General features: G+C 40.1%; 1 protein-coding gene across 1 annotated transcript in view; it reads left to right on the top strand.

The window, feature by feature from the left end:
• Positions 1 to 2,552: 2,552 nt before the first annotated feature.
• The window catches only part of MSH2 (mutS homolog 2), an 82,657-nt gene continuing 59,758 nt past the window's right edge, over positions 2,553 to 25,451 (top strand). Inside the window, exons 1-6 of the mRNA XM_040453809.1 lie at positions 2,553 to 2,828; positions 13,740 to 13,894; positions 17,698 to 17,976; positions 18,936 to 19,082; positions 21,545 to 21,694; positions 23,312 to 23,445. Coding sequence (XP_040309743.1) covers positions 2,618 to 2,828; positions 13,740 to 13,894; positions 17,698 to 17,976; positions 18,936 to 19,082; positions 21,545 to 21,694; positions 23,312 to 23,445 — 1,076 coding nt within the window. The 5' untranslated portion in view covers positions 2,553 to 2,617. The remainder of the gene's footprint in view (positions 2,829 to 13,739; positions 13,895 to 17,697; positions 17,977 to 18,935; positions 19,083 to 21,544; positions 21,695 to 23,311; positions 23,446 to 25,451) is intronic.

Here is a 25,451-nt window from a genome sequence, read left to right as displayed (position 1 = left end):
GCTGGTAGAACTCCCCCTGCCCAGGAGCAACCACCACGGTTATGGTGTTTAGAAGGCTCACGCTTTGGAGATCCATCTTGATTAGCATGGTGCTTCACCCCTAAACTGTACAAATATTCTGAAATAGGGCTTTAGCTCACAATCTAGAGTGGATTTTTTCAATTTTTATTTTTTTCAATTTTATTTTTTAAAATTTATATCCAAATTAGTTAGCATGTAGTGCAACAATGATTTCAGGAGTAGATTCCTTAATGCCCCTTACCCATTTAGCCCATCCCCCCCTCCCACTCCCCCTTCCAGTAACACTGTTTGTTCTCCATATTTATGAGTCTCTTCTGTTTTATCCCCCTCCCTGTTTTTATATTATTTTTGTTTCCCTTCCCTTATGTTCATCTGTTTTGTCTCTTAAAGTCCTCATATGAGTGAAGTCATATGACATTTGTCTTTCTCTGACTAATTTCACTTAGCATAATACCCTCCAGTTCCATCCACGTAGTTGCAAATGGCAAGATTTCATTCTTTTTGATTGCCGAGTAATACCCCTTGTATCTATATACCACATCTTCTTTATCCATTCACCCACCGATGGACATTTGGGCTCTTTCCATACTTTGGCTATTGTTGACAGTGCATACCCAATAGGTGCCAGGCCTAATGGCACACAGACGGTTAAGCATACAGAATTTGGAACAAGACAGAACTGTATTACTTACTACCAGCTCTGTAATCTTGGGCCAGATACTTCACATCCCCAAGTTTCCATTGCTTCATTGTAAAATAAGAATAACAATAGTACCTAATACCTAGCGTTTCAAAGATTAAAAGAGTTAACATATGTAAAAATAAGGAAAACACCTGTCAGTGAATGGTAATGAACATTAGTCATTATCATTAACTATAAAAACTCATTGGTGTCCTTTCCAGGTGTCTAGTAAAAGAAGTGAACAGGTATTATAAAACAATGCAGAAAATATTGTTATAATATGAATAAGGTGTAGGTACTCCAGAAGATAACGCAACTGACGACACCTGCAGAAACTGGGCAGGTTGGACTGAGGAGACATTTGGAATCGAAGACAAAATGATGACTGGGAGTTTGCTACACGGACAGGAAAGGGCCATTCTGGAGCAGAGAGATAAGTTTGTGTTGAAGCCACAACCCTTGAAAGGTAAAGGACATTTAATTATTAAGTAAGCTCTGTGCCCAATGTGGGGCTTGAACTCAGGACCCTGAGGTCAAGAGTCTCGGGCTCTACGGACTGTGCCAGCCAGGTGCCCTGGAAGAGGAATTTACTGGCCCAGATAACAGACCTGGGGTGAGAGGCGAGAGCACTGCAGGCTGAGGGAGATGTTAAGTCTGTGGGAAAATTAGTCAGCAGAGGATCCAAACTTTTTCTGTTTTCCAAGATATTTGAATTTTAACTGTAGGCCACTGGTTTCAAAACTGATTGTCGGGAATACCCAAGGATGTTTTTAAAAGGATCCCAAAACCCCACCTTCATAAATTCCAAGCTTTTGTATGTGGGTGTGGCCCAGCTATATCTTTGAAAAGCCCCTGGAGTAATTCTGCAGTTGAATCAGGGTTGGAGCTGCTTCCTTGGGTAAAGAGTGAGCCAAACAGGAGAGCAGGATACCTTTCCTAAGGCAGGTAACTGTGCAGGATGCGTTCTGACCTCCTTCAGATCTTTGCTCAACATTAAAAAAAATTTCACCCCATCTTTATTTTCCACCTATACAGTTATCTTCTAATAATTTTCTTACTATACATTTACTTAATATATCATCTGAATTCATTCATGAGAATACAAACTGAACAAAGGCAGTGGTTTTTCTCTTTCCATTTCTAGTGATCCTCAGATTCTAGAAGAGGCTGGCACATAGAAGGCCACATAAATATGTTTTTAAATGAATGAATCAGTCAAGGAGAAACGAGAAAGAATATGGCTAATATAGAACAATAAGGAGGTTGCGGAAGAAACCTGTAATCTTGATGTTGGCAGTTTGCTTAAAAAGGAAAAGGGAGACAGGGAAAGGGAGTGATTTTATTTTTTAATTTCAGTATAACTCCAGTGTTACGTTAGTTACAAGTGTACAATATAATGATTCAACGATTCTAAGCATTACTCACTGCTCAGAGAGGGGTGCAGTTAAAAAAATATATATTAGGACGGGAAGAAAGGCTAGTTTTTCCTTGTTTTCAAGTTTCTTTCTGATCTCACTCATACTTCCGGGTTCATAATAAACTCAAGAGAGCCAAAACGTCCCACCCGGCCGCCTTCCCTAGTTATCTATCCACCTGGATTCCTTTCGGATGCAGCAGAAAAAGTCTCGAGGACCTAAAATCTTTTAACGATGGCTGTCTGCCAGGGTCGGCGCGCGACCTAGGCTCAAGCATGCGCAGTAGACAGTTACCAGCGTGCGCGGGAAGCTGGGCCGCGTCCGTTTGTGATTGGCTGCCGCGGCGGACTCCCACCCACCGAAATGCAGCGCTCGGTGCTGATTGGGTGACTCCGCAGAGGCGGACGTCGCACGGGAGGGAGGGAAGGGAGGCGGGAAACAGCTTAGCGGGTGCGGGGTCGCGCAGTTTTTTTCTGGCAGGCGGTGGAGAGGTTCCGAAATGGCGGTGCTGCCGAAGGAGACGCTGCAGCTGGAGAGCGCGGCCGAGATCGGCTTCGTGCGCTTCTTCCAGACCATGCCGGAGAAGCCGACTACCACGGTGCGCCTCTTCGACCGGGGCGACTTCTACACGGCGCACCACGAGGACGCGCTGCTGGCCGCCCGAGAAGTGTTCAAGACCCAGGGGGTGGTCAAGTACATAGGGCCGCCAGGTGAGGGCGGGGACGGCGCGGGCTCGGGGGACCCTGCGGAGGGGGCTCCTCTCAGGCAATGGGCGGCGTGCGACTCTTGGGCGAGGAGGCACGGGGGCGGAGACGTCGGTGCCTCCCGGGGATGGCGCTTTCTGCGGCCGCTGCCTGGCCAAGTGGGGCGCCACCCGCCCCTGCCCTGCCTCCGTCCTGAGTCTGTCCCTCTGCAGCGGCCCTAGACCTGAACTAACAGCGGACACAGGGAGAACGGACACGGAGAGAGCGTCCCGCCTGCCAGGCGTTGGGCGAGGCGTTTTAATAATACATTGTTCTTTCTTGATCCCCTGCAGTCGCGTGGGTGTCTGCCCCCCGCCCCGCCTTGGCCCTGTGGATCTTCTCGCAACTCCCGACCAGGAGTGAGATTTAAAATAGAAGGTGGTCTGGGAAACCGTTTTATGTCACCAGTGTGATTTTGCCCACACTCAGTGCAGGGATCTGGAATGGGTTACTGTTGATGGGCAGTAACTGTTGCCAAGTGGTCAGAACCTCGCTTCGAGCCAGATTGCCTGGATTCAAGTCGCGATCCTCCACTTAATAGCTGTGTGACCTTGGGCTAGTTACCTATGTCTGTGCCTCAGTTCGTCACTCCATGTCCTCTGTAATCCCAGCCCCATCTCTCCAGCATCATCTCTCCCTCTAAGGCTACATACAAACTTCTCACCCTATGTGAGCTATATGTTCTAGATGTTGTGTGTTGATCTTTGCTGCCTGGCTCCATTCTGATGATGGAAAGAGCATTCTGGCAGGAGTGAGGAGTCGTAGCTTCTAGTGCTACTTTTGTCACATGCAGATGGGATGTTATTGACAAAAAGGATGTTTTATTCCTTAGACAAAAATTTGTTGAGTGCTGCTGTATCACGCAGGGTTATGGACACTGGGAAAGACGGTATCCCTGCCTTCACAGAGATCTTTGTGGTGGAGAGCAAGGCAGAAATAACAATTCACTGAGAAAAATTGTGGAGGTGTGCTCCGTAGCAAGTTGAAGAGACAAAAAGGCAGGAATGCCAAAGATTGGAGACCTCAGAAGCACTGCATGAGAAGCTGAATTTCACTTGAGTCTTGAAGGACCGGGTGTTTGCAGCGGAGAGGATCTGAAAAGGGGCAGATTGCTGTTGCTAGAGCAGAAAACCCTGAGGAGGGTGGCTCAGGTGGATGGGATCAGATGATGAAAGGCTCTTTATGTTGTACTGAGTTGTTGGAATTTTATGCTGTAGGTCCCTGAGAAGTTGGATGACTTAAGTAAAAGGTGAAGTGATATGTTGGATCATTTGGCTGTAGGGTGGGGGTTGTTAGAAGGGGCAAGAGTAGAGGTGTTGGGATCAATGAAGACCAGCCAGAGATCATTATGGATGGCTTCATAGTTAACGATGGTCTAAATTGCTTTCCAGTTTTAAAGTTTTTCCAGACTAGTGCACTTAACTCTCTTATTTTTGTATTATGCAGTGTAGAATAGTTTAAGCATTTAAAATGATGTAAAAAGTTCTAAACATACTTGTATGTTTGTGTACATTGAATCACTGATTTTTCTATGCACCTGTTAATGATTCTAATAGTTTTTCTATTTTAGATTATGAAAGGAATAATGGATATTAAGCATTATACTCATTTATTGGGAAGGAAGTTTAGTATAAATATCCAGGAATCTTTTATACTGGAGTGTAGGCTTTTAAAAAACAAAAATTTTCCTTTTATTGCTCTTGAAGGTTGAAATGTGTTTACTGGGCACATTTCTAAGAATAGAGTAACCTAGACTGTCACCTCCTCTTAGTCATGCTGAGAATGGCATTAAGGGTGAATTTAACTTGGGGCCCCTGGGTGGCTCAGTTTGGTTAAGTGTCTGACTCTTGGTTTCTGCTCAGGTCATGATCCCATGCCATGGGTTTTTGGGATTGAGCCCTGCATCTGGTTCTGCACTGACAGCATGGAGCCTGCTTGGGATTCTCTCCCTCCTTCTCTCTGACCTCTTCTGATTGTGTGCGTGTGCATGGTCTCTCTCTAAATAAATAAACAAACTTTAAAAACAGGTGAATTTAACTTTTCAGAGATTAGCAAGTAAATGGGTTATTCCTAAGGATCTAGTTCTTATGTTAGACATTTATGCCAAATACACATTTTAGGTAAATGATTGTCCTAATATATGTTTGTGTAGGATAATAGTTACAAAAAGATCAGTCATTTGTTACTAGAAATCGGCTGAAACAACTGGAAGAGGAAGGGACTCAAAAGCAAAAATGTACTGTAGATCTTCAAAGCTGATGTCTTGCAGTTTTCACTATGCAGGATGCAGTGTAACCGAAGATCTTTTTAAATAATGTTTTATTTATTATTAAAAAATTTTTTTTGAAGTTTATTTATTTTGAGACCCAGAGAGCCAGTGGGGGAGAGGCAGAGAGAATCCCAAACAGACTCCATACTGTCAGCCCAGAGCCCAAAATGGGGTTCGGACTCATGAACTGTGAGATCATGACCTGAGCCTAAACCAAGAGTCAGATGATTAACTGACTGAGCCACCCAGATGCACCTTGATTTTTTTTTAAGTTTATTTATTTATTTTGAGAGAGAGAGAGAGAGAGCATGCATGTAAGCAAGGGAGGGGCAGAAAGAGGAGAGAGAATACCAAGCAGGCTCTGCACTGCCAGCACAGAGCCTGATGTGGGGCTCGAACTCATGAACTGTGAGATCATGACCTGAGCCAAAATCAAGAGTCAGCTGCTTAACTGACTGAGCCACGTAGGCCTCCCAATAATGTGTCATCGTTGGTGTAAGGCTGCCAATACTTGTTTCTTGGGAGGAATTTTCCTTCAATTTAATACTATGCATAATGTTAAAGGGTTAAAAAAACCTTTTTCTTTGTTTCTCTGTTCCACCTGGAAACCTGATCAAGTTAAGGTTAGTTATGTTTCTAGGCATCATTGCTTATTGCAGAACTGTAAGGCATGATGAGGACCACGTGTACTTGCACTCTACAAATCTTGGACCCTGTGACCTTTTCCCATATTATTGAGCAGTTGAACTTGTTTCTGACTAGAGAAAATAGAAATCCTTAGACGAGAAGTCCCTCAATTTCCTGCCCTTAAACCTATACTTTAGGTAAAACAGATTTGTTGAGATATTATTAATATACAATATGATTTACACACTTAAAGTAAACGGTTCAGATTGTTTTTATTTTTACAAATCCGTGGTTTTTGTAATAAACCATTACACATGGCACATTTTATTTATTTATATTTACTTTCTAAAGTAATGTATGTACCCAACATGGGACTCGAACTCAAGACCCTGAAATCAAGAGTTGTCTGCTCTACTGACTGAACCAGCCAGGTGCTTCCATAGTAAATTTTAAAACATTTTTTGGGGGCGCCTGGGTGGCTTGGTCGGTTAAGCATCCAATTTCGGCTAAGGTCATGATCTCACGGTCCATGAGTTCGAGCCCCGCATCGGGCTCTGTGCTGACAGGTCAGAGCCTGGAGCCTGTTTCAGATTCTGTGTCTCCCTCTCTCTCTGCCCCTCCCCTGTTCATGCTCTATCTCTCTCTGTCTCAAAAATAAAAACGTTAAAAAAAAAATAAATAAAAATAAAAAAAAATAAAACATTTTTTGTCAGCCCCCAAAATAAACCTGTACCTATTAGCAGTCACTCCCCACCCCTTCCACCCTCTCCTGTTCTCCCAAACCTAGGCAACCACTAACCTGCATTCTCTTTAGATTCGCTTATTCTGCACATTTCATAAAAATGGAACCATAAAATATGTAGTCTTTCATGACTGGCTTCTTTCCCTTAGAAATATTTTCAAGATTCATCACTGCTATTAGTACTTCATTTCTTTTTATTGCCAAATAATAATCCATTGTATGGATATACTGTATCTTGTTTTTATCCATTTGCTAGTTCGCAGACATTTGGGTTATTTCCTGAACCTATACTTTTTTAAAAATTTTATTCATTTTTGAGAGAGTGAGCACACATGAGTGAGTTAGGTGCAGAGAGAGGGAGACGGAGAATCCTACTGACAGTGCAGAGCCCAATGTTGGGCTCGGACCCACAAACCACAAGATCATGACCTGAACCTAAATCAAGAGTTGGATGCTTAAGCTACTGAGCCACCCAGGCATCCCTTGAACTTATACTTTTTAATGTCATCTGTACCTTCTTTCCTTCCCTGTTGTGTCATTGAGGAGGTGGCCTTTTGCTATGGTCTGGATCCCATCCCCACTTCTCAGATGTGGCTTTCTGTTGATCCTTTCTTCTGTCTGGTTCATTCTATTAGCATTTAGACTTAGTTGCATCTTCTTAGCTACTTTTAATTTTCAACATCTAGTGATAACATTATTGTAATAAAGCCCTGTGAGATGGGTTAGTACCTAGCTCCCAATTTGTAGATTAGGAATCTGAATCACTGAAAAAGAAAATTACTTAGCCTTTTGCCTCTTTTGTTGTTAGATCTCAGCTTAGAAAGCGTCTCCTTTTGGAAGTCTTTTTTGATTCCCACGTTAAGATGGTCTGGTTAGCTGTGCCTCTTAGGTGTTCCCTGACCTGAGGCTTTCTTCCTACCCTAGACACGACATGTATTCTACCATATTGCCCATCTATCCCAGTAGACTGAAAGCTTCTAGAGGGCAGGAACTGTGTTTTAACCAGTGTCTTCCTCTGAACCCCAGCACCTGGCACAGTGCCCACGTGTAGCAGACACATGGTAATTGTCAGCTGAATGAGGTTGGGGGCTCCAAATTATTCCTGAAGAGAAGAATCTTGTATGAACATGAGGCTGTTCCTTCTGCTGTATCCCAGGTGGAGGCTGGGTAGCTTTCTGTCCCTTATTTCATGCAAGGAGGTCAGTTTTACCTCCCATCTGATTAGTTGTGTTTATTTTATTTTTTTACAATGTTTATTTGTTAATTTTGAGAGAGAGAAAGCAAAAGCATGAGCAGGGGAGGGGCAGAGAGAGAGAGGGAGACACAGAATCCGAAGCAGGCATCAGGCTCTGAGCTGTCAGCATAGAGCCTGACACGGGATTCAAACTCACGAACTAGGAGATCATGACCTGAGCTGAAGTCAGATGTTTAACCGAGTGAGCCACCCAGGCACCCCAAGTAGCTGTATTTTAGATGCCTGTCAGTAAATAAGACTTAAAATGCACTGCCACCCAGTATGTCACAAAAACTCCTTTGAGAGAAATAGTATCTTTGGAGGATAACCTTGCAGGTGGGCAGCTCTTCTGTACCTTAGCAATGGGGGGAGGGGAATTACCTCATTTGTCTCTTCACCCCACCCACTCTTAAGAAATTACCACTGTTGTGAACCTGTGTTCTGTTGAATTTGTCGGTTGAAAGAGGTTGAAAGACTTGACCGGATTCCTTCTTTCTAGAGCCAAGTAGATAACATTGATGTGCAAAGTAGTTGAATGTAATAGGGAGTGGTGGGGCTTGTGGATCTGAGAGTGCTTGTTCATCTGGTGATAGCATTCAATTTCATAGGCTTTAAAAACCCTGTACTGGCCAGACAGTTCTGCTGACACATCGTACGTACTGGGTTGATAATTTAAGAGCTGTTTCAGAATTTTGCCAGACTGATGATTTTTTTTCCCCTGCCTTAGAATTGTTTTTGCTGAGTTAGACTTTACATTTTGCCTTCTAAAATGTAAAGGAAGATTTGAAAAGCAGTATTTTTTAAATTCATTGTATTTATTGGAAGTTGCTGATAATCTTCACAGTGGTGTTTATAAGTGTCTTTGGGAGAAATTCCTCTGTGATTTTTGTGTCAGTGCTTTCCTTGAGCAAAATTTTTTTCCTTATTTTAATGATGTTTCATCATGAATAATATTACTCATGTTGAATTCAACTGGATGGGTTGGTAGGGTGACCAATCATTCTAGTTTTCTTGGGATTGAGAGGGCTCCTGGAACATGGGACTTTTAGTATTAAAAATGAGAGAGGGGGCACCTGGGTGGCTCAGTCAGTTGAGGGTCTGGCTCTTGATTTTGGCTCAGCTCATTGTCTTCTGGTTGGTGGGATTGAGCCCCATGGTTGGGCTCTGTGGACAGCATGGAGCCTGCTTGGGATTCTCTCTCTCTCCCTCTCTCTCTTTCTCTCTCTCTCTCTCTCTGCCCTCCCCCCACTCATTCTCTCTCTCAAAATAAACAAACTTAAAAAAAAAAAGAGAGGGGCGCCTGGGTGGCTCAGTCAGTTAAGTGTCCTTCAGCTTGTGTCATGATCTCACGGGTCCGTGAGTTCGAGCCCCACCTCGGGCTCTGTGCTGACAGCCTGGAGCCTGGAGCCTGCTTCTGATTCTGTGTCTCCCTCTCTCTCTGCCCCTCCACCACCTGCATTCTGTCTCTCTCTGTCTCTCAAAAACGAATAAATGTTAAAAAGAAAATTAAAAAAACAAAACACCAGAGAGTTTTGGGCAAAGTGGAATGAGTGCTAGGCAAAACCAGGAAATAATTTAAATGGGACCTACCATTCCACTCAGGTTCTCATCGTGAGTGAGTGTTAGTTAGGAGATGTGAGTCTGTTGCAGGCTGGAGGCCTTCGTTTTGGAGGATGCCTCTGAGAAGTGTGAGTACAGGCGTTGTTGAATGGGAGTATAGAGTAAACATAATTTTCATGCAACTTGCTTTCTAAATGCAAGCTAGAGAAACAGCAATCTATTCAAGTCTAAGAAAAATGTGACTGAGTTGAAGACTGGTGGCCTAAATAGTGTTTTGCTGTACCTTTGAACTGATTGCCTGTATTTTAAACATTGGGACATTTCATGAAAAAAAAATCATATTTTGAGCTGCTTTTGAAAAGTCTGCCCAGTTGAAAACTCTGGGTGTGAATATCCCCGCAGCAAAGCAGTGGGTTTGGAGCTGAGTGGCTGCTCTCTGATGTGTTCCAGATTCCTCCTTTACTCTCATGTGCTTTCCTTGTTTTGTCACTGTTCCCACCACTCTATATGATCTCTTTTGAAGCCACTTGTCATGTCAGCTCTGTTCTCTTTCTTTGGCTTCCTTTGCTCATTTGATACCTGGCCTGGTCCCTGTAAATACTTGTTTGTCAGTCCTGGATGAGATGACGAGGAATGTTCTAGGGAAGAACCTTAGGCAAGACTTGAGCCCTTTTTGAGGGTGGCAGACAGTGGGGATTCTTATACTAATAACATAACTAATACTAGTACTTACAACTAATGAAGAAATGTTGGGAATATTAGCTGTGTTTAGGTGTACAGAACAGTTGAATTATGTCATTTAATCTTCATGCTTATTTGTATTTGATATTTATACTTGACATGATCTATTATTTAAAAGAAATTTTAAAAAATGTTTATTTATTTTTGATAGAGACAGAGCGTGAGCTGGGGAGGGACAGAGAGAGAGAGAGGGAGACACAGAAACCCAAAGCAGGCTTCAGGCTCTGAGCTGTCAGCACAGAGCCCAACATGGGGCTTGAACCCAGGAACTGTGAGATCATGACCTGAGCAGAAGTCGGATGCTTAACTGACTGAGCCACCCATGCATCCCTATTATTTTTTAAAAATGCTTCTTTTTAAGAGAGAGAGGGAGGGAGAGACAGCACACGTTGGGGGGGGCAGAGGGGGTACAGAAGATCTGAAGTGGGCTCTGCTAAGAACTGAGTGCTAGATGCAGGGGTCGAACTCATGAACCGTGAGATCATGACCTGAACCTAAATTAAGAGTTGGATGCTCAACTGACTGAGCCACCCAGGCATCCCTATTCTGAATTACTTACTTTTTAGTTTTTATTTGAGAGAGAGAGAGAGAGAGAGAGAGAGAGAGAGAGAGCAGGGGAGGGAGCAAAGGGAGAGGGAGAGAATTTTAAGCAGGCTCCATGCTCAGTGTGGAGCTTAATGCAGGGTTTGATCTCAGGCCTCTGGGATATTGACCTGAGCTGGAATCAAGAATCGGATATTCAACTGACTAAGCCACCCAGGGGGCCCCTTAAATACTTTTAAGTGGTATTATCACTGGTATTACCTGTTATTATAAGAAAATTGAATTTTTATTCAATTTGATGGTGTGAGTGATTTTATTAATTTTGTAAGAAATTGACAATTGCAAATCAAAACTAAGGTGGGACACTTTTCTAGTAAGAGTTCTTAACCTTGGCACTATTGGTATTTTGGACTGAGTAATTATTGTTGTGAGGGGCTATCCTGTGCATGTTAAAATTTTTTAAAAAATATTTTTATTTTTGAGAGAGAGACCGAGTGTGAACAGGGGAGGGGCAGAGAGAGAGAGAGAGGGAGACACAGAACCCGAAGCAGGCTCCAGGCTCTTATCTGTCGGTGCAGATCATGGGAGATCATGACCTGAGCTGAGGTTGGATGCCTAACCAACTGAGCCACCCAGGTGCCCCTGTATCCTGTGCAAGTTTAACAGCACCCCTGCCTTACCCATGCGATTCCATTAGTACTCTGCTGTCCTCCCTCCCTCAGTTGACAACCCAAATGTCCCCAGGCTTTGGCAAATGTCTGCTAGAGAAGCAAGATTATTCCTAGCTCAGAACCAGTAATCTGAGATGAAGACCAGAAAGTTTGAAAACTCTGTGTTGCTTGGATAGGGGAAATAAAGGCACTCATACTTTATGGATGATAGTGTTAATTTACACAGCCAACCAAAGGGAATAGTCTGGCAATATTTATCAAAATCACTGTATTCTTTGATAAAATCCAGTTATGGGGCTTTACCTTACAGATGTACTCATACTGGAGAGTGAAGCATGTACAAGATTATTCATACAGCATTGTAATAGAGACTGGAAACAACCTATATGTTCATCAGTAAGAGACTAAATTATAGTACATCCTCAGAGTCAGTGGAATGTTTGTAGCTATAAACAGAAAGAAGCGGATTATGTAGTGATGGAACAATCTCCAAAATATATTAGGTTAAAAAAAAAGGCCAAGATACAGAGCACTGTTTGTAGTTTGCAACCATTGATGTAAGAGAGGAACAAAGTAATGTTTGTGTGTGCATGGCCTGTGTTTGGAAATATATTAAAAAAATTTAATGTTTATTTTTGAGAGAGACAGTGTGAACGGGGAGGCACAGAGAGAGGGAGACACAGAATCTGAAGCAGGCTCTAGGCTCTGAGCTGTCAGCACAGAGCCTGACGCGGGGCTCAAACCCACAAACCATGAGATCATGACCTGAGCTGAAACTGGACTCTTTTTTTTTTTTTTTTTTTTTTTAAATTTTGAGACTCTCTTCATATATTTTTTTTTTTTTACGTTTATTTATTTTTGAGAGAAGGAGAGAGAGCATGAGTGGGGGAGGGACAGAGAAAGAGGGAGACACAGAATCGGAAGCAGGCTCCAGGCTCTGAGCGCTCAGCTCAGAGCCCAACGCGGGGCTTGAACTCACAGACTGTGAGATCATGATCTGAGCCGAAGTCGGATGCTTAACCGACGGAGCCACCCAGGCGCCCCTGAAACTGGACTCTTAACCCACTGAGTCACCCAGGCACACTGGAAATATATTTTATAAACTGATGGTACTTGGCTGAACTCTATGTGTAGGGGATCAGTGTGAAAGGGAAGTCTCCTTTTTGCTGTACTTTTTTTTCCTTTTTTTAAAATTTAAACCAAGTTAGTTTAATAGTATAATAATGATTTCAGGAATAGAATTTAGTAATTCATCACTTACATCTAACACTCAGTGCTCATCCCAGGTGCCCTCCTTAATGCTCATTTAGCCCATCCCCTCACCCAACACCCCTCAAGCAACCCTCAGTTCTCTGTATTTAAGAGTCTGTTATGGTTTGTCTCCCTCTCTGTTTTTTATATTATTTTTGCCTCCCTTTTCTTATGTTCATCCGTTTTGTATCTTAAATTCCACACATTAGTGAAATCATATGATTTTTGTCTTTCTCTGACTGGCTTATTTCACTTAGGAAAACTCTACTTCCATCCACATTGTTGCCAATGTCAAGATTTCCTACTTTTTGATTGCCGAGTAATACTCCATTGTGTACGTATACCACGTTATCTTTGTCCATTCATCAGTTGATGGACATTTGGGCCCTTTTCCATACTTAGGCTGTTGTCGATAGTGCTGCTATAAACATTGGGGGTGTGTGTGTGCCCCTTTGAATTAGCATTCCTGTATCCTTTGGGTAAATACCTAGTAGTGCAGTTGTTGGGTCAAAGAGTAGTTCTATTCTTAATTTTTTGAGGAACCACCATACTGTTTTCCAGAATGACTGCACCAGTTTGCATTCCCACCTTGCTGTACTTTTTCGAACCTTTGAGTTTTGATCTGTGTTACCTAGAACATTTTGCAATGAATAATGACTAATTTGTTTTTATGGACCTTTTCGGAAAAGTTTAATTTCATACAAATACGATATAGTTATAAGACTCTTTGTTTTTAATGTTTATTTATTTAGAGAGAAAGAGAGCTAGTGGGGGAGGGACACAGAAGGAGAATCCCAAGCACGCTCTGTACTATCAGCACACAGAGCACAACGCGGGGCTCAAACCCACAAACCACGAGACCACGATCTGAGCCCAAACCAAGAATTGGCTGCTCAACTGAGCCACCCAGGCGCCCCATGTAATTATAGAACTCTATTCAGACCTCTGAGAAACTAATTATAAGAAAGGACAAGTAAGTTTATCTATATATGTATTTACTTATTCTTTTATCTTTCTTAATTTTTTATTTTGATGTGTAGGTTCCATGAAAGCAGAAGAGCCATATCTGTTCATTTTATACCCTTCAACTACCAAAGTCCTTCAGATATGTAATAAGGGCTTGATAAACAGTTTATTGAAGAAATGAATCACTGAGAGAAGAATGTGGCTTGGGGGAACCATTGTGTTACTACTTTAAATCCTTAAATCTGTAACATGTATTTTTAATATTTTTCTTTAGGAACAAAGACTCTGGAGAGTGTTGTGCTTAGTAAAATGAATTTTGAGTCTTTTGTAAAAGATCTTCTTCTAGTTCGTCAGTATAGAGTTGAAGTTTATAAGAATAGAGCTGGAAATAAGGCCTCGAAGGAGAATGATTGGTATTTGGCATTTAAGGTAATTATCTTCCTTTTTAATTTGGTTATTTTTAAGAGTAGAAAAAATAAAGATGTGAGGGAATTCTGTGTGCTTTAATATTTTAACCAGGTTGTGATAATAAAATATTTGAGAAACTAATATTCTTTAGCATACGGTTTTTAAAATCACAGTTTAATAGCAACTTTGAAATTCACTAAATCGTTATTATGAGTATGAATACTCTGAGCTTTGTCAGTATTCCTGAAACCTAAATAATAAAATAGATTTTACATAAAGTTGAGTGCCAGCATTAGACAGATTTGATTTTACTGTTTTTAAAGTAATAACGTCCAGATTTACTGTATGCCATATATCTCCTACACATCTGTAACATGTTTGTATCTTTGTATGTGCCTTTCTCTTCCATTAAGTTTATAATTTTTGTAAGTCAGGGACTTTGTTTAATGATGATCATTTCTTGGTGTCCCTGGAAAGGCTTATTTCTTTTTTTTTTTTTTTCCTGGAAATGACTATTGACATGCACGCTTCTGTGCCTTCATGGAGATAGCACTATTTTATTTTATATAATAACTGTCTTCATTGCCATTCTGTAAGATCCTGTTTTTGGTTGTTCAACTGCAGGTTCTGTAACCTGCAGAGTAGGTTCTCAATAAATACTGCAACAAATGAATGGTTAAAATGTTGGGGAGTTACAATTTATTCTTGAAAGGGAATAAATGTGTGGTAAGGGAGACAGTGCTTTGGGCTTATAGTCCGCAGATTTCATTTCTTTTCTCCTCTGCCCTCCTGGGTGTCCTTGGTGTATTTCCCAACCATCTCCTGTATCTGTTTCTCCATAAACAGTAAGATTAGAAGGTTTTTAATGATGTTTTCCAACTTGAAAGTCCTGTGAGTTTTTTCTTGTGAGGTTTAATAGAGTATCTAAACATCTGATCTTGGTACTACCTCAAATATAACATTCAGTCTATGTTCCATACTGTGTCCTCCTTCCCCCACCTGCCTTTTTTTTTTTTTTCAATATTTTTATTTATTTTTGGGACAGAGAGAGACAGAGCACGAACGGGGGAGGGGCAGAGAGAGAGGGAGACACAGAATCGGAAACAGGCTCCAGGCTCTGAGCCATCAGCCCAGAGCCCGACGCGGGCTCGAACTCACGGACCGCGAGATCGTGACCTGGCTGAAGTCGGACGCTTAACCGACTGCGCCACCCAGGCGCCCCCCCCCCCCACCTGCCTTTTTAAGTATGTCTGTATTTACTGAAGATTATATCTGGGAGAATTTAGCATTCTACATTATGGAGTTTTCTGGGAATTTTCATTTGTGTTTTACTGAGAAAAGTAGGGCTTTTACTAAGAGTTTTAGTCTGTGTCTTGAAAGATTTTAGTAGAAAATTGAGGTACCACAAAGTGATGTTTTTTCATTTTTCACAGAACTCAATTAGTAATAACACCAAAATGTAGAATCCTAAATTTAAGAGGTTACCATGATTATCATCCCATCATACCTCACTCCTCTGTGTCCTTTCAGAATCCTTCAAGATGAATTCACTTTAACTCCTACCTTTTAAGTCAGGGGGAGATTTTTTCAAATATATGTCTATCAGGTTAAAAAGGTGGTATCTTAATCCTGACATTTTAAGAAGTTCAGATCTAAAGCTGCAAAAACTGATTTATCATGACATTTTTTAGCTTAAAAAAATTTTTTTTTAAATGTTTTTATTTATTTTTGAGACAGAGAGTGACAGAGCATGAGCAGGGGAGGGGCAGAGAGAGGGAGACTCAGAATCTGAAGCAGGCTCCAGGCTCTGAGCTGTCAGCACAGAGCTCGACGCAGGGCTCGAACCTGCGGATTGTGAGATCATGACCTGAGCTGAGGTCGGACACCTAACCGACTGAACCACTCAGTTGCCCCAGACATTTTTTAGCTTTTTGATTCTATTGTAAATATTAGTGATATTTAAAGTAGTTGGTCTCTTATGATTGATTTCTTTCCCATGTTCTCAATGGTATGTACAGAGTGGGAAAGGATCTTGGATACAATCTAGTTCACAGATTAACAGTCTTATGTTGAAGGACCCTTAAGAACCCAATTTTATTAGCTACTATTCCCTTTTGAAAGTTTAAAGGTGTGCTTTGTAACCTGTATGTGCAAATCTGAAAAATGTATGTAAAAATATGATGTTTACATTTGCAATTGAATCAGTGCTTTTAAAATTTGAATGCAAGATAACACTGCTTTTCCATTTCATTTTTAAAAAAATTAAACATTTTATTTTAAAGTAATCTCTACACCCAATATGGGGCTCAAACCACAACCCCAAGATCAAGAATCACATGCTCTACTCACTGAGCTAGCCAGGCACCCAGCCCTCCATTTCATTTTTTTTAATTGATTTTTTTTTATTTTAGAGAGTGAGGGAGAGAGAGTGCTAGCAGGGGAGGGGGCAGAGATAGAGAGAGAAAGAATCCCAAGCAGTCTCCACACTCAGCATGGCTCCCGATATGGGGCTTGATCTTGACCTTGTGATCATGACCTAAGCCAAAATCAAGAGTCAAATGTTCAGCCAACTGAGCCACCCAGGCATCCCCTTCCTTTTCATTTTTGATCCAGATTTTAATCAACAATCCATAGTTACAGGATATTTAGAGTCATTTTATGGAAAAATCAATGATTATCATGATTATGATGCTAAAGTCCTTCAAGAACTGTTGGGACATCTGAGTGGCTCAGTTGGTTAGGTGTCCGGCTTCGGCTCAGGTCCTGATCTCATGGTTCGTGACTTTGAGCCCAACATCAGGCTCTGTGCTGACAGCTCAGAGCATGGAGCCTGCTTCAGATCCTGTGTCTCCCTTTCTCTCTGCCCCTCTTCTGCTCATGCTCTCTGTCTCTCAAAAATGAATAAATGTTTAAAAAAAAAAAAAAAACTATTGAAGGCTATTGGTTGCTTAAGTTTGGTTGTCACCGTGGTCATTGGACTCTTGGTGACTCTCCTGTTTAATACCATGGGTGGTCAGTTGTCTCAGAAAATGCCTCATGTTAACGGCTTCCTATCAGCTTCTGATCAGGTTGAAATATGTAGTGTCACCCACTGACTTGACACAAAAGTGAAGAAACTTGACCCTTTAGTTGACTTGTGCAGTCTTACAGAGAGATTTCTAATCTTTTTGAAATATTGAAAATAGGCCAAGGATCCTTTATTTTGAAATGACTGATATAGAACAGTCTCTACATTTTACAGATAAATATATTGATAGAGAATTAACTTTCCAAGGTCAGTATTTGTAGCTAATAATACTGCTCTCCTATGTGGTATAGCCAGTCAGAGAAAATACAATGTGCAACCAATAGGTAGGCATTTTGGCAGGATGTAGAAATTTAAGCTTACAACTGACAGGATTATCAATTTGTATATCTTAATTATTGTGTGTGTATAAATCCAGCTGCCAAATTTCAAGTAGGCTTCATACCTGGTGCAGAGCCCAATGTGGGGCTTGAACTCAAAACCCTGAGCTTAAGACCTGAGCAGAGATTAAGAGTTGGATGCCTAACTGACTGAATGACTTAGGCGCCCCTCCAGCTGTCAGATTTCAAACTGAAAATCTTTTTTGCCCAAGTGTCTTGAAAATAATTGGAAAACTAGGGAGGATACTTTATAGAAAATAAGGTAATAGTAATTGGAATATATTGTTATAAGCAATTTTTTTTCCAACAGTAATTGGAATATATTGTTAGGAACAATTTTTTTTGGGTAACTCTTGTTTGCTATGAAATTTTTTAAGTGCATTCAACAATACTTCAAATTTTTGTTTATTTTTGTTAAGGCTTCTCCAGGTAATCTTTCTCAGTTTGAAGACATTCTCTTTGGTAACAACGATATGTCAGCTTCCGTTGGTGTTGTGGGTGTTAAAATATCTACAGTTGATGGCCAAAGACAGGTCGGTGTTGGGTATGTTGACTCCATACAGAGGAAGCTAGGACTTTGTGAGTTCCCTGATAACGATCAGTTCTCCAATCTGGAGGCTCTCCTAATTCAGATTGGACCAAAGGAATGTGTTTTACCAGGAGGAGAGACTGCTGGAGACATGGGAAAGCTGAGGCAGGTAAGGGAATCAAGTCTAGTGATGGAGAACCTAAGCCTAGGAAAGGTTCTAATTAACATGCTATTTTATTTAAGAAAAAAAATAATTTAAAAGTCAAATATTTTTGTACTTAATTACAGTAATGTTTTATATTGAGGATTATCTTGATGTTTATCTTTCACAGAAACTTTGTATATTTAAGAGGATTGTAGAACAAGTTGTTTCTTGTTTTACTTCAGATCCTTCCTCCCTCCCTCCCTCCCTCCCTCCCTCCTTCCCTCCCTCCCTGAAAGAGAAACAGAATGCCATCTTGAAGGGATCACAGCTGATTAAAGGAATGCTTTCACAGTTGTGAGGGGATGTGATTGAGGTCCACTTAAAAAAAAACCAATTTATTACTGTATTTAGCATGGATTTATCAAATAAATAAGATACAGATCTTCAGTTTAAGATAGTTTAAGTGGGACCTTTAGCCTCTTATTTCATTGAGTCTTTTTAGAAAATTCTGATTATACTGTTTGATTATACTGTTTGTTTAAGTATATGATTTATTTAGGTATTTAAGGGATATTGTATCCTTGAAGGATTCTTTTCTTTTTGTGGGCTTCAGATACCATAAGAACTGCTTGGGAAATAGGAAATATATAATGGGCATTGTTAGCATAGATAGTATCTAAACAACTTTCCAAAAGTATTATTCTGTTAAGAGGTTTTTACTATTGGGACTATTTTTGGGGTGGGGGTGCTATTTTTAAAAACCTTTATATGAACATACTTTTAAATTACATTGACAACTTAGTTTATAGATTTTAAAAATATGTGTTAGTATGTATGTCTTCCCAGTGTCTTGCACATTGTATAGAAACTTAATGTGGGTCAATAATTTAAGTTGTTCTTACTATACTTGTCAGTGATATGATTTTTTCTCATTTATTTTTTTATTTTCCTCAAAGTAATTTAAAGTATTTTTTGTAAAATAGGTTATTCAGAGAGGAGGAATTCTGATCACAGAAAGAAAAAGAGGTGACTTTTTTACAAAAGATATTTATCAGGACCTCAACCGGTTGTTGAAAGGCAAAAAGGGAGAGCAGATGAATAGTGCTGTCTTGCCAGAAATGGAGAATCAGGTATGTGGATTATAATGTGAATTTACTCTTAAATTATAATCATGGCTTTTGGAAAGCTACTTCTTTCATATCTCTCCAAAGTGTAAACTGTGAATCACTGATATTAATTAAGCTTATTTTTACTGTGATTAAACTTTTGAAAAACTTGAGGAAATGATTAGAAAAACTGAAACATAACCTTAAATATAATTGCATTATATTTACATAACATATATTCTTGGAGCAAGAAAGAGTTTTATTGATTTCACAGGAAAGAGCCTGATTAATGTGACTTAAGTGGATGAGATAGCATAGTGGTTGTAGGGGGGGAAAAAGACCTTTCAGAGCTTTATAATGTACAAGTTGTAGAGTCTTTAATAAATTACTTCATCTTTTTTTTAAAATTTTTTAAATGTTTATTCATTTTTGAGAGACAGAGACAGAACATAAGCAGGAGTGGGGCAGAGAGAGAGGGAAACACAGAATCGGAAGCAGGCTCCAGGCTCTGAGCTGTCAGCACAGAGCCTGACACGTGGCTCAAACCCATGAACCATGAGATCATGACCTGAGCTGAAGCCTAATCAACTGAGCCACCCAGGGGCCTCAATTACTTTATCTTTCTGAGAGGCAGTTTCATTATTTGTTAAATCCATAATAGGTCTTAAAGGATTGTTGGGGAGATCAGGAATAAGAGTGAAAGTATATATATATAGCACATAATGCATAATAAATACTACATTTAAACAGTTTGGCTAAAAAATTGGCAGATTATGTATGTGTAGTGGTAGAAATGAATATGGAAACAATGTAACTTTTATGGGATTTTCAGTGGTTGATGTGTTTCTTTGTTCAAATTTTTGAGGTCGGTGTGGCTTGAGATGTATTTTTATGGTAAAATATTGGAAGCTCTTGACAGGATATTTGTGGGTCACTGATAAGTAACATGGAAAATTCTGTTGTATACTTAAAAAGACAGGGCAAGCTGTTAAACTTAGAATTCCCAAAGTAGATTTCAAACTAGAATGAACTGGGACTGTTATGACTGTCATGATTTTGTGGTTATTGCTTATCATGTAATAGTTTAATTCCTATAAACTCCGTAATTCTTTTACTTTTTGTGTGTGTAACATAATCAAAAGCCAGTATGTGTGAGCAGTAATACTGGTATTAGAAACTTACCTCTTGAAAATGTGAAGAAGCTTTTAGGGCTACAAAAAGTTTTGTGTTTTTTTTTTTAATTTTTTTTTTCAACATTTATTTATTTTTGGGACAGAGAGAGACAGAGCATGAACGGGGGAGGGGCAGAGAGAGAGGGAGACACAGAATCGGAAACAGGCTCCAGGCTCTGAGCCATCAGCCCAGAGCCCGACGCGGGGCTCGAACTCACGGACCGCGAGATCGTGACCTGGCTGAAGTCAGACGCTTAACCGACTGCGCCACCCAGGCGCCCCAAGCTACAAAAAGTTTTTATCTGTGCTTCCTGATGACACTGCAGGAAGTGCAGTGCTGGAGTTTGTCAAGGACAGGTAGATGACTGTTTTCAGTTAGGGAAAGCAGGTACATTTCACAAGTCTAGTATCAAATATATTTTAATATGTAGGATTTGTCGTTGGGCTGTTGGTTTGATGTCCTGAACTACTTATGTTACAATAATAACAGATTATTTAAATTTTTTATTATTTAAATATACATGTAGAAAAGTGCATATATCCTAAGTGTATAACTGAATTTTCATGAATTGCAGATCCCCAGATAACCAGCACCCGTGAAGCAGAATAGAGTATCAGGACCTCAGACCTTTTTTAGGCTTCCTTTCAGTCATTACCCCAAGGGTAACCATCGTTCTTACCTCTGCTAGCATAGACTAGTTTGGCCTGTTTTTGTAGTTTACATTAGTGGAATCATATGGTTTATATTCTTTTGTGCCTGGTTTCTTTTATTCAGTATTGTTTGTAAGTTTTACCCATATTGTCATGTGTCACAGTTGATTGTGCTTATATCTTTGGTTGTGTAGTATTCCATAGGGGTGAACATGCCAAACTTCATTCATTTTACTCTTGATAGGCATTTGAGTCATTTCTACTTTTGGCTATTAGAAATAATACTATTCTAACAGTAAATTTTCACTTTCTAAAAATAATTTTTTAACCTTAAGAGATTTATTTAAACTTTGTCTGATTTTCTTGGTTTGATTGAGAAGGAACACAAAGGGAAATGATAGTGTTCAGAATTTATTTTCATTTTGCCATTTGTTTTTTAAATACCTCTAGGATTTGTTTATATATGTTTTTATATATACTCTAGAGAGTGAGGGAGACGAATCCAAAGCAGGCTCCAGACTCTAAGCTGTCAGCACAGAGCCCGGTGCAGGGCTCAAATCCACAAACTGTGGGATCATAACCTGAGCCGAAGTTGGGACACTCAACCAGCTGCACCCCTAGAATCTTTAATTAAATTTTTTTTTTTTTAATTCTTAATCTTAGGTTGCAGCTTCATCATTGTCTGCAGTAATCAAGTTTTTAGAACTCTTATCAGATGATTCAAACTTTGGACAGTTTGAACTGACTACTTTTGACTTCAGTCAGTACATGAGGTTGGATATTGCAGCAGTCAGAGCCCTTAACCTTTTCCAGGTAAAAAAATAACATGTCTTAAAAAACTTAATGCTTAAAAAATGTTTCCTTTATTCTGTGCTGAGGAATATTATTAAGGAGCTTAAATATTTTGAAATATCATACGTAGACATGCAGCTTTAAATTATTATATTTTTCTAGGTGCAAGCTATATAAATAGTATTTGTCCTGGCTTTATGAATAATTTTATTATATTAATAGCAGTTCTTAAAAAATTAATTTTAGGAAGTTTTATGTCTAAAACTACAGTAATTACAAAGTAATTTTGGTTTGGGGGAAAATACACAGCAGAAAATCTAGATTAATAGGTTGAAAGTTTGATTTTAGGAAGAGGAGCTTTTTTTTTTTTTAATTTTTTTAAATTTTTTACGTTTATTTATTTTTGAGACAGAGAGAGACAGAGCATGAACGGGGGAGGGTCAGAGAGAGAGGGAGACACAGAATCTGAAACAGGCTTCAGGCTCTGAGCTGTCAGCACAGAGCCCGACGCGGGGCTCGAACTCATGGACTGTGAGATCATGACCTGAGCCAAAGTCAGTTGCCCAACCGACTGAGCCACCCAGGCGCCCCGAGGAGCTTTTTGTTTTAAGAAAAAATTATTTTATACACATTTTACTTAAATAAATTAAAAAATATTTTTTTTAAAGTTTATTTTGAAAGAGAGAGGCAAGAGAGCATGAGTTGGATAGGGGCGGGGGTTGGGAGGTGAGAATCCCAAGCAGGCTCCACACTGTGCAGAGCCTGATGTGGGGTTCTAAGTGTGAGATCATGACTTGAGCCTAAACCAAGAGTTGCACGCTTAACTGACTGAGCCCCCCAGGCGCTCCCCAGAAACCTTTTTATTAAGTTTATTTATTTTGAGAGAGAGGGAGAACGTACACAAACAGGGAGGAGGGGAGAGGGAATCCCAAACAGGCTCTGCACTGGCAGCGCAGAGCCTGATATGAGGCTCAAACTCACGAACCATGAGCTCGTGACCTGAGCTGAAACCCAGAGTCAGATGTCCAACTGACTGAGCCACCCAGGTGCTCCTGCACATCTTACTTTAATAGCTACCAAGACAACTGTTTCATTTCCTCTAATGGACTCTGTCTACCAATTATGTTGGCCTTCAACATATGGCCATAGCAATACATATGAGTATGTATCATGCATTTATACACACATGCACACATTCTAAAGCACCATGAGACACAGGCTACACTTTCACACAACTGGGGGTCTCTCATGTGCAATTGATCACTGGTTTGCTTTACTCAAGACTTTAATGGGCTTGGTCTGGCCGTTAGTCCCAGTTCTCCAGAGAGGAGTTAGGATGACATAATGAGTCACCACACTTTGGACATCATAAAAGAATGGAAATAGGCTAAATGTGAGATGGCATCTTGAAGCCTCCACTTTGACTATGTGGATTCAAAATACTCAGGTGCTGTAGTATAGACTGACCCCCAGCCTGACAGTAAGCCGGCTGAGGAAGAGGAACTTCTGTGCAAATTTCTCATTTAATATCTGAAGAATATAAGTGTTCTTGTTCCCAAAATTATTTAATTATTTTTCGTAGCACAGTAAAGTTTTCACTAATGAGCATGCTATTCTTTTTTGTTTTTTGTTTACTAGGGTTCTGTTGAAGATACCACTGGCTCTCAGTCTCTGGCTGCATTGCTAAATAAATGCAAAACCCCTCAAGGACAAAGACTGGTTAACCAGTGGATTAAGCAGCCTCTCATGGATAAGAACAGAATAGAAGAGAGGTATATTACTAATGTACACTTCTGTAAGCTTTGGGTAACTTCTAATTACTCCACAGGATTATGCCATTTACTCTAATATGCAAATTTGCTCCTGTATTTTTGCATGTGACTGCACAGAGAGCTAGCTACATAGTGATAAGAGTAGTAATGATTTAGATTGATTTGATAACTTATTTTACTATTTTTTTCACTATAAAAAAGTAAAGTTTTATCAGAGAGATGGATGGATAGTGTTTCAGAACATAAACTTAGGAGTGTGAGTACCTTGATGCAAGTTACGTCTCTAGCACTTATTAGCTGTGTTATCTTGGGACAGTTACTCAACCTCTGTGTTGCAGTTTCTTCCCTTTTAAAATGACAGTAATGACACACCTATTTTGTAGGGTTGTTATGAAGATTGGATAATTTAGTGTATATAAAGTGCTTTGATGAGGGTGTAGCACATAGGAAGCACTTCCTCTTAATTATTTTGGAAAGGGTTTTAAGGCAACCTAAACATTTATTTCAGAAAGTCACTTTAATTGAAAAAATGAAAGGTTCTATAATTCTGCTACTTGAATATGATTAACATTTGGGTATATTTTATTTTTATTTCTTGTTTTATATATGGGTTATAAGACTTTAAGAGAAGTATACATAAGAGTATAAATGCTAAGTGTTGCAGCTTGGTGGATTTTCACAAAGTGAACACATCAGTGTAACAACAGTCAAATCAAGAAACAGCATAAGTAGCATCCTAGTGACTCTCCTGGAATCTCCTGCTAGTTACTACCCCTCCTCACTTCAAAGTAATCACTGTCCTTCTAACATAGATTAATTCGTTTTGCCTGTTTTTTGAACTTTATATAAATGGAGACATTTTAAATGACTTTTTTTTAAATGTTTATTTTTTGAGAGAGACAGAGCACAAGGGGGGTGGGGGCAGAGAGAGAGGGAAACACTGAATCTGAAGCAGGCTCCAGGCTTGGAGCTATCAGCCTAGAGTCCGACATGAGGCTCGAACTCACCGCAAGATCATGATCTGAGCTGAAGTCAGATACTTAACCAACTGAGCCACCCAGGCACCCCTAAATGGAGTCATTTTAGATGATGCACTCTTGTATTAATCTTTTTTTTTTAAACATAGTTGTAAATCTTAATATAGTTATGTGCCCCAATTTTTCCCACTTATATGTCAATTTTCATAAGCATTTTTTACTGTTGCTGTTTTATCTTCTCATTCAACATTTTTTTTTTTTTTTGAAGTTTACTTATTTACTTTGAGAGAGGAGAGAGTGTGAGCGGGGAGGGGCAGAGAGAGGAGGAGAGAGAATCCGAAGCAGGCTCATACTGTCCATGCATAGCATAGTACTGGGCTATATCTTGTGAACTGTGAGATCAACCTGAGCCAAAACCAAGAGTCGGTTGCTTAACTGACTGAGCCACCCAGACACCCCTCATTCAATCAACATTTTTAGTTTTTACTAAGTACACAATATTTTATTGACAAGATGTACTTTATTTCACCTTTATCCATAATTAAGTTCTTTTTTTTTTTTAATGCATTTTTATTTTTTTAGAGAGAGTCAGCAGGGGAAATTGGCAGAGGGAGGGAGGGAGAGAGAGAATCTCAAGCAGGCTCCACACTCAGCACAGAGCCTGATGGCAGGGCTGATCCCATGACCCTGGGATCATGACCTGAGATGAAATCAAGAGCTGGATGCTCAACTGACTGGGCCACCCAGATGTCCCAATAATTAGGTTATTTCTAATGGCCTTATTTTGTACCTAATGTTTTCCATTTGGCAAATTAAGTGACACTGCCAGAATGGGTAAAAGATTTCAATTTTTTTTTTTTTCAACGTTTATTTATTTTTGGGACAGAGAGAGAGCATGAACGGGGGAGGGGCAGAGAGAGAGGGAGACACAGAATCAGAAACAGGCTCCAGGCTCTGAGCCATCAGCCCAGAGCCCGACGCGGGGCTCGAACTCACGGACCACGAGATCGTGACCTGAGCCGAAGTCAG

The sequence above is a fragment of the Herpailurus yagouaroundi genome, unplaced genomic scaffold (genome assembly GCF_014898765.1).
Source record: "Herpailurus yagouaroundi ecotype Mexico unplaced genomic scaffold, PumYag 210, whole genome shotgun sequence".
In the NCBI taxonomy this organism is placed as follows: Eukaryota; Metazoa; Chordata; class Mammalia; order Carnivora; family Felidae; genus Herpailurus; species Herpailurus yagouaroundi.
Note: the sequence above shows the minus strand (reverse complement) of the source record. Positions and strands in the feature narration are given on the sequence as shown.